At 44.1% G+C, this 12,914-nt stretch overlaps 1 protein-coding gene across 1 annotated transcript in view; it reads right to left on the bottom strand.

Moving 5' to 3' along the window:
• The window catches only part of LOC137211082 (uncharacterized), a 30,751-nt gene extending 21,940 nt beyond the window's left edge, over window positions 1-8,811 (bottom strand). The window contains exons 1-2 of the mRNA XM_067713196.1: window positions 8,742-8,811; window positions 7,404-7,894 (exon numbers count right to left, since the gene is read on the bottom strand). Of these exons, the coding sequence (XP_067569297.1) occupies window positions 7,404-7,894; window positions 8,742-8,811 (561 nt within the window). The remainder of the gene's footprint in view (window positions 1-7,403; window positions 7,895-8,741) is intronic.
• Window positions 8,812-12,914: the final 4,103 nt, after the last annotated feature.

Genomic DNA, 12,914 nt, shown 5'->3' with positions numbered 1-12,914 from the left:
TGACCTATTGGGAGAATCATGTTCAGGTGACATCCAGCAAGAATTTTATTTCAAAGAAAAATATTTTTAAAAACAACTAAAAGTTACAACCCCACATTCAAATTGGAATATTTGTTCAGTCACAACTTACTAAGTATTAACTTCAGTCAACACATGGTTGTCACCTAAGAAATCTTTTTCTTAATTTGAAGGAACTCTGGAATGGCTTTGTTTCTGTCATTCTTGCCAAGCTCTGTAAATCTATTGTAAGTCTAATGGAATGGAAGGTATAACAAATATAAATGTTTATGCACCCAACATAGGAGCACCTCAATACATAAGGCAAATACTAACAACCATGAAAAGGGAAATCGACAGCAACACAATAATAGTAGGGGACTTTAACACCCCACTTACACCAATGGACAGATCATCCAAACAGAAAATAAATAAGGAAACACAAGCTTTAAATGACACATTAGACCAGATAGATTTAATTGATATTTATAGAACATTCCACCCAAAAGTGGCAAAATACACTTTCTTCTCAAGTGCACATAGAACATTCTCCACGATAGATCACATCTTGGGTCACAAATCAAGCCTTGGAAAATTTAAGAAAATTGAAATCGTATCAAGCATCTTTTCTGACCACAGTGCTGTGAGACTGGAAATCAATTACAGGAAAAAAACTGTAAAAACCACAAATACATGGAGGCTAAACAGTGCGCTACTAAATAACCAAGAGGTCACTGAATAAATCAAAGAAGATATAAAAAAATACATAGAAACAAATGACAACAAAAACACGACTACCCAAAACCTATGGGACGCAGCAAAAGCAGTTCTAAGAGGGAAGTTTATAGTAATTCAATCTCACCCTGAGAAACAAGAAAAATAGCAAATAAACAATCTAACCCTACACTTAAAACAACTAGAGAAAGAAGAAGAAAACCAAAAGTCAGTAGAAGGAAAGAAATCATAAGGATCAAAGCAGAAATAAATGAAATAGAAACAAAGAAAACAATAGCAAAGATCAATAAAACTAAAAGCTGGTTCTTTGAGAAGATAAACAAAATTGATAAACCCTTAGCCAGACTCATCAAGAAAAAAAGGGAGAGGACACAAATCAATAAAATTAGAAATGAAAAAGGAGAAATCACAACTGACACTGCAGAAATACAAAGGATTATAAGAGACTACTACAAACACTTATATGCCAGTAAAATGGACAACCATGAAGAAATGGACAAATTCTTGGAAAGATACAATTTTCCAAGACTGAACCAGGAAGAATTAGAAAATATAGACAGACCTTTCACAAGTAATGAAATTGAAACTGTAATTTAAAATCTTCCAACAAACAAAAGTCCAGGACCAGATGGCTTCACAGGCAAATTCTATCAAACACTTAGAGAAGAGCTAACACAATCCTTCTCAAACTCTTCCAAAAAATTGCAGAGGGAGGAACACTCCCAAATTCATTCTACAAAGCCACCATTACTGTGACACCAAAATCAGAAAAAGATGTCACAAAAAAAGAAAATTATAGACCAATATCACTGATGAACATAAATGCAAAAATCCTGAACAAAATACTAGCAAACAGAATCCAACAACACATTAAAAGGATCATATACCATGACCAACTGGGATATATCCCAGGGATGCAAGGATTCTTCAATATACGCAAATCAATCAGTAGGATACACTACATTAACAAATTAAGGAATAAAAACCATATGATTATATCAATAAATGCAGAAAAAGATTTTGACAAAATTCAACACCCATTTATGATAGAAACTCTCCAGAAAATGGGCATAGAGGGAACCTACCTCAACATAATAAAGGCCATATATGGCAACCCCACAGCAAGCATCATACTCAGTGGTGAAAACTGAGAGCATTTCCACTAAGATAAGGAAAAAAACAAGGATCTCCACTCTCACCACTCTTATTCAACATAGTTTTGGAAGTCCTAGCCACAGCAATCAGAGAAGAAAAAGAAATAAAAGGAATACAAACTGGAAAAGAAGAAGTAAAACTGCCACTCTTTGCAGATGACATGATACTATACATAGAAAATCCTAAGGATACCACCCGAAAACTACTAGAACTAATCAATGAATTTGGTAAGGTTGCAGGATACAAAATTAATGCACAGAAATATCTGGCATTTCTGTACACCACCAACGAAAAATCAGAAACAGAAATTAAGGAAATACTCCCATTCACCATCTCAACAAAAAGAATAAAATACCTAGGAATAAACCTGCCTAAGGAGGCGAAAGGCTTGTACTCAGAAAACTATAAAACACTGATGAGAGAAATCAAAGATGACATAAACAGATGGAGAAATATACCATGTTCTTAGATTGGAAGAATCAATATGGTGAAAATGACTATACTACCCAAAGTAATCTACAGATTCAATGCAATCTCTATCAAACTATCAATGGCATTCTTCACAAAAGTAGAACAAAAAATTTTACAATTCGTATGGAAACACAAAAGACCCCAAATAGTCAAAGCAATCTTGAGAAAGAAAATTGGAGGAATCAGGCTCCCTGACTTCAAACTATACCACAAAGCTACAGTCATCAAGACAGTATGGTACTGTCACAAAAACAGAAATATAGATCAGTGGTACAGGATAGAATGCCCAGAGATAAACCCATGCACATATGGTCACCTAATTTAGGATAAAGGAGGAAAGAGCACACAATGGAGAAAAGACAGCCTCTTCAATAAGTGGTGCTGGGAAAACTGGACAGCTACATGTAAAAGAATGAAATTAGAACACTACCTAACACCATACACAAAAATAAACTCCAGGTGGAATAAAGACCTAAATGTAAGACCAGACATTATAAAACTCTTAGAGGAAAACGTAGGAAAATCACTCGTTGACATAAACCACAGCAAGATCTTTTTTGACCCATCTCCTAGAGTAATAGAAATAAACACAAAACTAAACAAATGGGACCTAATTAAACTTCAAAGCTTTTGCACAGCAAAGGAAACCATAAACAAGACAAAAAGACAACCCTCAGAATGGGAGAAGATATTTGCAAATGAAACAACAGACAAAGGATCCATCTCCAAAATATACAAACAGCTCATGGAGCTCAATATCCAAAAAACAAACAATCCAATTTAAAAATGGGCAGAAGACCTAAATAGACATTTCACAAAGGAAGACATACAGATGGCCAAGAGGCACATGAAAAGATGCTCAACATCACTAATTATTAGAGAAATGCAAATCAAAACTACAATGAGGTATCACCTCACGCCGGTCAGAACGGCTATTATCCAAAAATCTAGAAACAATAAATACTGGAAAGGGTGTGGTGAAAAGGGAACCCTCCTGCACTGTTGGTGGGAATGTTAATTGATACAACCACTATGGAAAACAGTATGGAGGTTCCTTAAAAAACTAAAAATAGGGGCATCCCTGGTGGTGCAGTGGTTGAGAGTCCGCCTGCCGATGCAGGGGACACGGGTTCATGCCCCGGTCCGGGAAGATCCCACACGCTGCGGAGCAGATGGGCCCGTGAGCCATGGCCACTGAGCCTGCGCGTCCCGAGCCTGTGCTACGCAACGGGGGAGAGGCCAGAATAGTGAGAGGCCCGCGTACCGCAAAAAAAAAAAAACTAAAACTAAAATTAGAACTCCATATGACCCAGCAATCCCACTACTGGGAATATACCCTGAGAAAACCATAATTCAAAAAGAGGCAGGTACCACAGTGTTCACTGCAGCACTATTTACAATAGCCAGGACATGGAACCAACCTAAATGTCCACTGACAGATGAATGGATAAAGAAGATGTGGTACATATATACAATGGAATATTACTCAGCCATGAGAAGAAACGAAATTGAGTTATTTGTAGTGAGGTGGATGGACCTAGAGTCTGTCATACAGAGTGAAGACAGAAAGAGAAAAACAAATACCGTACGCTAACACATATATATAAGGCATCTTAAAAAAAAATGGTACTGATGAACCTAGTTGCAGGGCAGGAATAAAGATGTAGACATAGGAAATGGTCTTGAGGACACAGGGTGGGAGGGGGAAGCTGGGGCACAGTGAGAGTAGCATCGACATATATACACTACCGAATGTAAAATAGTCGGCTAGTGGGAAGCAGCAGCGTAGCACCGGGAGATCAGCTCGGTGCTTTGCGATGACCTAGAGGGGTGGGATAGGGAGGATAGGAGGGAGACTCAAGACGGAGGGGATATGGGGACATATGTATGCATATGGCTGATTCACTTTGTTGTACTATGGAAACTAACACAGTATTGTGAAACTATTATACTCCAATAAAGATCTATTAAAAAATTATTAAGAAAAAAAAGTATGTAGTTAGAGGGACTTCCCTGGTGGTCCAGTGGCTGAGACTCCATGCTCCCAATGCAGGGGGCCCGGGTTCGATCCCTGTTCAGGGAACTAGATCCCACATGCCGCAACTAAGAGTTCACATGCTGCAAGTAAAGACCCCTGCATGCTGCAATCAAAGATCCTGCACACTGCAAATAAGATCCCACACGCAGCAACGAAGATCCTGCGTGCTGCAACTAAGACCCAGCGTGGCCAAATAAATAAATATTGGAAAAAAAAAAAAAAAAGAGTATGTACTTGGAAATAAGACATCCTGTGTCCAGATTCCAGTTCAGCCACTGATTTTGCAGATTTGGACAAGTTTTCTTAATTTTTTCTGAACATCAATCTCATCTATATAATTAGGATAACACTTATTGCTAGGGGTTGTTACAAGGATTAAATAAGATTATATACGTACAGCACTTAGTCCAGTTTCTGATACATACGTGTTTATTAAATAATATTTATTATTATATCTCATGCTATTTCCACTCTCCAGAAAGTTTAACTAAGTTGCCTAAAGTAGAGGAGCCAGAATTGGCCCGCTGGGCTCCTGACTCAATCTTGACTTCATGGGTATGTTTAGACGTAATGATTTACAAACCCAGTATGACATAAATATATCACAGTGCTAAATGTATATAACCAAGGGTTTCTTTTCTTTTGGCTTGGTCCTCCTTATAACCCCAGTCAGATTGTGAAGCTTATCCAACCCTACTAGTGCGTGGTGAGCCAAGGTGAGCAATTAATTTTAACGTTAATATTCTGAGGCCAATATTGACATTTGATAGCAGATACTGACCTCATGGCCTGGATATGGACATTGTCTTATTTGTACTGCTATCCCTGACCACTCAAACAAACAAAAACACCTGAATGTACGGGCTGGAGTCACACGACTCAGGGTCACCAAGTCAGTCTCTATACCATCAACCACAAAGCCAAGCATTCCAAGAAGGGAAAATAGTATCAAAGGGACAAAACTAGTATCAACGAATTCCTTGTTAGACAGATTCAGAGATCTATTAGTTCCCTGAATTAACCACGAGCATTAATTTCCTGCGGCTGCAGTAACAAATATCACAAGCTTGGTGGCCTAAGAGAAATGTATTCTCTCACAGTTCTGGAGGCCAAAATCCACAATCGGTTTTAGTGAACCAAAATCAAGGTATCAGGGGGTCTGTGCTCCCGCTGGAGGCTCTAAGGAAGAATCTGTTCCCTGCTTCTTCCAGCTTCTGATTACTGCCAGCATTCCTTGGCTTGCGGCCATATCTCCAGTCCATGCCTCCATCTTCACATGGCCGCCTTCTCTTTTTTCCTGTATCGAATCCCCTCTGCCTCTCTCTTATTTAAGGACACTTGTGATTGTATGTAGGGCACACCCAGGTAATCCAGGAGAACCTCCCCATCTCGAGATCCTTAAGTCAATCACATCTGCAAAGACTTTTCCAAATAAGGTAACATTCAAGGTTCCAGGCATTAGGCTGTGTATATCCTGGGGTTGGGGGGGTTGGGGGGGTCGGGGGCCTGGGGCACTTTCAGCCTATCACAATGGGCTCACACTTCCTAAAGCATAACTGTACTCCCCTAAAGGTCTTGTTTCTAACATGTAAAATAGGCCCCTCTAATGCACAAATGTGCATTCTTTACCATGATTTAACAGGAAATGCCTGAAAACCCAACCGTGACCCCTAACAAGAGTCTAATATTTGCTCCCATCGTTCTTCATGCAACAATGCCAGCTGTCTGGTGAACTGCCCTCTGGCCAACTGTTTAACATTCCCCTGAAGAGTCTTCTCACATACACCCCACTGATTACCTTCATTTCCTCTAGCACAGAAATCAGTGAAAGGAATACATTATAGGAATCCATAGCCTTCAGAAGAAGTGTTTTTGAAATGAGTAGCTTCAAAGAACAGAACAAATCTCATAAACGACTAACCTCTGGAAGTACAGCCTCTATGAGATGCCCAACCAGCCTCCTAGGGGAGATTATACCTGCACCCCTTCAGTTTCACCAGCAGTTACAGCTACAATTTCCTTTAGATGAGCGATGACCCAGTGGGTCCTAGAAAGTTTGAGTCCTGTGAGTTTTGTAGTTGCCTTCTGTTGCCCATGTGTATTTTGAGTGTGGATATCATTTACACTGAAGTAATTCAGGCAACCACACTGTGCCCTAAGACGAGGTGAAAAACACAGGAATCTCAATCCACTGCACTTTTAAGGTCCATGTAGGATTGATAGATCACAGATTCCATCCAAAGTGATTTATCTCCTAATCTAACAGAAGTACAAATAAAATAGAAGAAGAGCCTGCAGAATGCATCTAAAAACGTGCTCCTTAGTCACTAACTGTTGTGACTAAGAGCACAGAGCCTGGAGGCCAAACGCCTTGCTTCAAGGGGGAACTCTATTCAATATCCTGTGATAAACCATAAGGGAAAAGAATATAAAGAAAAGAATGTACGTATATGTATAACTGAATCACTTTGCTGTACGGCAGAAATTAACACAACACTAAATCAACTGTACTTTTTTTTTTTTTTAAATCTTAAAAAAAAAAAAAATCTCTCAGCAAGCACTGCAGCTCCCTGGCCTGTGACCTTGGGCAACCTTGGGCGGTGGAGTCACTCTTACGGATGAAGAAAAAGGGCCTTGTGAGGTTACGGTATTAAACCAGGAATGTGACCCTTTTGGGTGCCAGGCGCTCGCCTAAGCACTCAGATTTTTAAAATAATTCTCGAATAGTCATTCAATAAATATTTGGACGAGATGAACTTTCACTCAAGTCCAACGTCGACACTGAAGGCTGCGATGAAATGTCATGTGAACGAAGTGAGCCGTCTCCACAGGAAGCAAGGCCGTCCCCAGGGTCCCCAGCCCGGCTCCCACCACCAACGACCGCAGGGATCCGGCGCCCGAGCACCCAGCGCAGCGGCCGCCTGGGCGCGGGAGGCTTTCCCACGGGAGGTGACACAAGGACACAGCCTGCCGGCCGCTCGCTCTGCCCGCGCCTTTTTCCCGTCACCTTCTTCTTCAAGCGCACCGGCCACGCGGCCGACGCTGCTCCCTCACGGCCCCCGCGAGGCAGGGTCACAAAGGAGGAAACCCAGGCCGGGAACGGCCGAGCTCGGCTTCTCCTCAGAGCCCGTGCGAAGCGGCTTCCCCCGTGCGTCCAGCACGCTCCTCCATGGGTCTGCGGCCGCTGCTCCGGCAGCCTCCCCGGGCGCCCCGGCTCTTCGGGACGGGCCGCGGCCAGCGAGCAGCAGCCCCGCCGTCCTCCCCTGCGCCGCGGGTCTGCCCGGCTCTGCGCCTGCGCAGTCGGTGCGCTGGGGGCCTCGGCGGCGCGCCTCCTGCCGGCGCATGGGGTCACCGGTTGGCTGCCGGGAGCTCCGGGGAGCGAGCCAGGGAGGCCCCACGACCAGGTCGCGGAACCATCACTCAGCACCCACCGCGGTTCCGTCCCTTCACCCAGGGTGGGCCACGCCCCCGGGAGAGAAGAGCCGTCGCGGTGCCCGCCTGCGGCTGGAGGAGGCCCAGCTAGGGCTCCACAAGTTGTTGGTGATGATACACTGATCTTCTAATTAAAACAGTGTCCTCTAATTCTCTCCATCGTAATGGCACCTTTTCCCGTGTGTAATTAATAAGTGAGCTGCTATTTTCAGAAACTCTGGTAACATGCAACTCGATATGCCGTAGAGCCCGAGTAAAACAACATACCCCCAAAGAATTCCTTTGGTGACTGGAATAGGCAGAGGGATGGGAATGTTGGATTAGGATGTGGGCTTTGACATAGCAATTCTGGGAGATTGGTACCCTTGGGGAACTGTGGTTGGATTGTGCACTGCCTGCGTAATATTCCTGCCTGACACGCGTCATGGGAATGAAGTAGAGAAATACAGTGAATTGTGAAGGAAGATTCTATGGGAGGTGAGAACCTCAAAATCAGTGGAACATCTAAAGCAATTCTACTCTGGCTTTCTTCCCTCCTTTCCCTACCTTGCCTAGGCATTTGTGGGCATTTGTGTATATTTGCTGGTGAGTTTGTTATTTGGTAGACAGGGTGAGGGCTCAGGACTCTTATTTGCTTGTGATCATTGTCTCTTTACTTATATCCCTAACAGACTGCAACTTGAAAATAGGGGCAGTTTAGACAGATTCTAAAACATAATCGTTTTTGCAGAAGTAGAAATGAAAAGGTAAAATTGAATATGTTGATCAAGTAGCAAAAAATAGCTCTGGAGAAATAAATAATGGTTAAGTGAATTATTTACACAACTGGAAATTGTAAACAATTAGTGAACAATTGCAGTTTTGACTTATGTTACATGTTTCACTCCTATCTCTCTCAGAAGGTGTAGCTGACTTTGCTGGAAATTCTCATACATAGATCTGTAATATTTTCCTAGGACGATGTTATGATTGGTCTCCCCCATTTCACCCGTACATAAACGCATTTCAGAATTTGTTCAAACACTGAACTATTTAAGTCCAAAAGACATGCTGTATAATAGAAATCTGTTATGCTTTTACCCTAGAAGTTCTTAAGGCTTAAAGTGTATAAGGCTTTATTTATATATAAATGTATAAACATTTATAATATGACATAATTATATTATAAATGTATAATACAGTATAGATAGATTATATATATAATATAAAAGTCAGTAGGGAATATCCCACCATCAAAACTACAATAATATGGGACTTCCTTGGCGGCCCAGTGGTTAGGACTCCGGGCTTTCACTGCTGTGGGCCCTGGTTGGGGAACTAAGATCCCACAAGATGCACAGCGCTGCCAAAAAAAAAAAAAAAAAGAAAGAAAAAGAAAAGAAAGAAACCTAAAATAATATAATTCAGTTGCCTTCAAAGGTGAAAATTCTGTAAGCCTTGAAACATGAGAACAGATTAATTATTTTTCCGTTTATAGAGTAGTGACCATGGTGTTATAAAGATGGACACTCAGTTTTGAGACATTTATACATGCGTATGTTTCATTGTTTCCTGGTCCAATATAAGTGCATAATACGAGTACCTCTGCATTTTAAAGAATGTGCTGGCTTAAAACAATGCCTCGCTTTATATTTTCCTTGAATGAAAATAGTGTAGACCAGGAATGCTGAGTATACAAGAGGTCACAAAACGGTAACCCTGTGAAAGCCTGAGGAATTCGGGCCATGCAAAGCAAGTGTCTTTAGCTGCCCTCTACCAAGAGAGGGCAGCCCTCTTCTCACAAATTATCTGCATAGTGGGCTCCAAAGCATAGTGCAGGAAAAAAATTGTAGAACTTTTATTTATAGCTATTATTTTTATCTTAGCTTTAAAAAGGTTCTGTTTGGTTTTGTGTGCTTTATAATAATATATAAATATATATGAGCATGCAGTACACTTTTATAATTTGTAAATAAATAAATATACATATATTTGGAGTGCAAGAAAAAAAAATTTGTTAATGAAAGTAAGGTACCGTGGAAAAAGTTTAGAGGCCGTGATTCGAAACTTGTCTCCTCCGGGGCAAACTGCAAACCTTGCACGTTCCCAGAATCAAAGGTCTGTAATCACATGCTTGGAAAGTTCTTTTGTACCTTCAATACGTATTGGGGGAATATCCACTATGTCCCACCTCCTGCGAGGTTCTGGAAGTACAGTAAAAGGCAAAAGAGCCATGGTCGTCCCTTCCTGAACTTTACAGTCTACTAAACGTAAGCATTGAACAAATAAACACAAGATAACATTTTTTTTTTAATGATATACTGTTAAGTGCCAAGGAAAATAAAGTTTCGAGAGGTCAGCGAAATCCTTCCGAGGGAGTGGCATTTGATCTGAAATCTAAAGGACGAGAATGAGGTAGGCAGAGAGGAAGAGGAGGAATCTCAGTCGTGGGAAACAAGGCAAAAGTGTCAGCTGAGCGGAGATCTCTTTTCGCTGAAGAACTGTACAAGGTCCATGTGCCCGGAGCTTGCGGGGAGGGAGTGAGGCCCGCCGGGTGGGGCTGGACCGGGCCCCTGGGGACCCGGAGACCGTGGAAGCGTTTTAGACTGTACCTAAAAATGCAACGGGGGAGCCAGTCACAGGTTTTCATCAGGGGTAGAAATTCAAGATCACTTACGGAAGCTTCCATTTCCATTTTTCATGCCCTGGTTGCCTAAAGCGTGTCCGAGAGCCAGGACATAACACGCTGCAGGTCAAGATTTCAAAACAAAGTGAAAAAAAGGAAGCAAGCAATCAAGACACTTCTGGAAATTTGAACGGCCAGAGCGTGTGCAGCTTTGAACAGTTAAAACTCCCCCAGACGAGGAGGGCAGACTCTGGCTTGGAGCTGGAGCTCCGGCCGCGCCGAGGGGCGCGCCGCTGCTGACACCAGCCTGTCAGGACGCGCGCGCGCCCCCGCCCCGCCCGCACACACTCGCGCACGCACCGGGCTTGAGGTTGGGACTCCTCGGCCGCCGTCCGCGCTCGGCCGTCCCGCCTGTCGCGGCACCGCCCTCTCCCCCAACGTAGGCGGTGCGGGGGCGGTGCGGGGGCGGTGCGGGGGCGGTGCGGGGGCGGTGCGAGGGCGGTGCTGGCCCGCCTTTGCCCCCCACCCCCGCCCCAGTTGCCAGAGCGCCGGCGCGAGGCGGGGAGGGGTGTGGCCGGGACTGACCCCCCCACGCCCCGGCCTCTTGCCCGCCCACGCGCCGATCCGCGACCCTGGCGCGGGGGCTTCCCGAGGGCCTCTACTGGTCCGAGGTTCGCTGCCGGACCGTGCTCGGGCCACGAGCCGGAGGACCGCTAGTCTCGCCGCCGTGGGCGCCTCCGGCCACGGCTGCGACGTGGGGGTTCAGCCTTCGGACTGGGAACCCGCAGGAGACGCCTAGGAAGGGGAAAGGCCCGGAAAACTGAGCCGGCTCCAGAAGGGGTGACCGTTTGGTGGGCGGGCGAGGCTGATAGCCGTGGGGATGGCGGGATACGGAAGTTCTCGAGGTGTCTGGTGTATCGGTACGAATGTCCGCTCAGGTGTGCAGGAAATATCACGCCTCTTAACTTTCTGGATCTCAGTTAATTTCTGACCACTCTGAGCTACATGCAGCCCACCCTTCCCTGCCCCATCTGATGGATTGCGTAAAAAATTAAAATTACCGCATTTATTCTTGGGGTTCCCTTTCCCAGGGGTTAAGCCAAAGTCTGGAAGCAGTGACTTTGTGGGTAAACTCATGGTTAAGTAACTTACCCAAGGTCACGTTGCCAAAAGTGGCCCTCAGGATTCAAACCCAGACTACTTAGACTCCAGAGAGTCTTGGTTGAGTCATGCTAGATCCCTCTCTGAAATGTTTAGCTTGAGCCCTATTTGAAGCTGGCTTGGACCACAGTGCCCTGAAGTATAAGCACACTGGACTAGAAGTCACCAGGTGACCTAAAACAAGACTACAGTTTCCCCTGGGAGAAGTGGGGTTAATGTCCAAGGTCTACAAATGCTAGGGAGTGTAAGGTCGTTTGCAGGCCACCATCCAGCCCATACTAACGGTGACGCAGCAGCTCCAAGGTGAGGTGTCCTCATCATTGCTGATGGGAAACTAGATTCTACAAGAATAAATGGTCGGTAGACAAGGACAGATGAGAAATGCTGACGGTGCAAGGGAGGCAGTTATGACATCAGTCCCCCCCCAGCCCAGCCACCCTCCCACCCTCCCTTCAAACAGACATAGACAAGAACTTAGTCGTGCGGCACAATTAGGGAAGAGAAGCGGACTCCTTAGAGGAGCGAAATCTATGGTCAAAGCGCTACTGATCACTTTCAGAGAGTGCTGAGTACCTACTCCTGGAATTATCAGCAGTCCCACTGAGCCACAACTACTGAGCCCGCGAGCCGCAACTACGGAAGCGCGCCTAGAGCTGGCGCTCCGCAACAAGAGAAGCCACCGCAATAAGAAGCCCGTGCACCGCAACGAAGAGTAGCCCCCGCTAGCCGCAACTAGAGGAAGCGCGCGCAGCAACGAAGACCCAACGCAGCCAAAAATAAATATTAATTAATTTTTTAAAAAGAAAAAGAAAAATTCCCTCCTATCAGAAAAAAAAAGAAAAGAGAGCAGGACCTTCCAGTCACTGCTTAAGGCACCCAGAAGAGCAGACTGGGGGAACTTTTAAGTGAAATCTGCAGCTCTTCTCTCCCTCTCTGTGGGGACCTTAGTTGGGCAAGACAGAACAGATTCCCGAAGAGGGTGTTGGCTGTATGCAAACTGATTTGCAGACTCAGAGGCCTGCACTCCCCCAAGGTAAGAGGGAGTTTTTTTTAAATTTAAGATATAATCAAAACGGTTCCTATTGTAACAGATCCCTGGGTGGAAATATGCGGTCTTGCTCCATCACTCAAAAGCAAATGACAGGCTCAGTTTGGGCATAATATCAATGGCTACATTGTTTATGTATCTATATGTTCATATGAAATTTCATAACTCATGCCAAATAGGAAACGGAGGTTTTAAATTGCTTCAATTTGGACATTTTCACCTAATACCCCAATGCTTTCAGAAGGGAAATTGTTTCCATTTAAAGGCAATTT

Source organism: Pseudorca crassidens, chromosome 18, assembly GCF_039906515.1.
Source record: "Pseudorca crassidens isolate mPseCra1 chromosome 18, mPseCra1.hap1, whole genome shotgun sequence".
NCBI classification, from domain to species: Eukaryota; Metazoa; Chordata; class Mammalia; order Artiodactyla; family Delphinidae; genus Pseudorca; species Pseudorca crassidens.
This window is presented reverse-complemented; position numbering and strand designations above follow the sequence as displayed.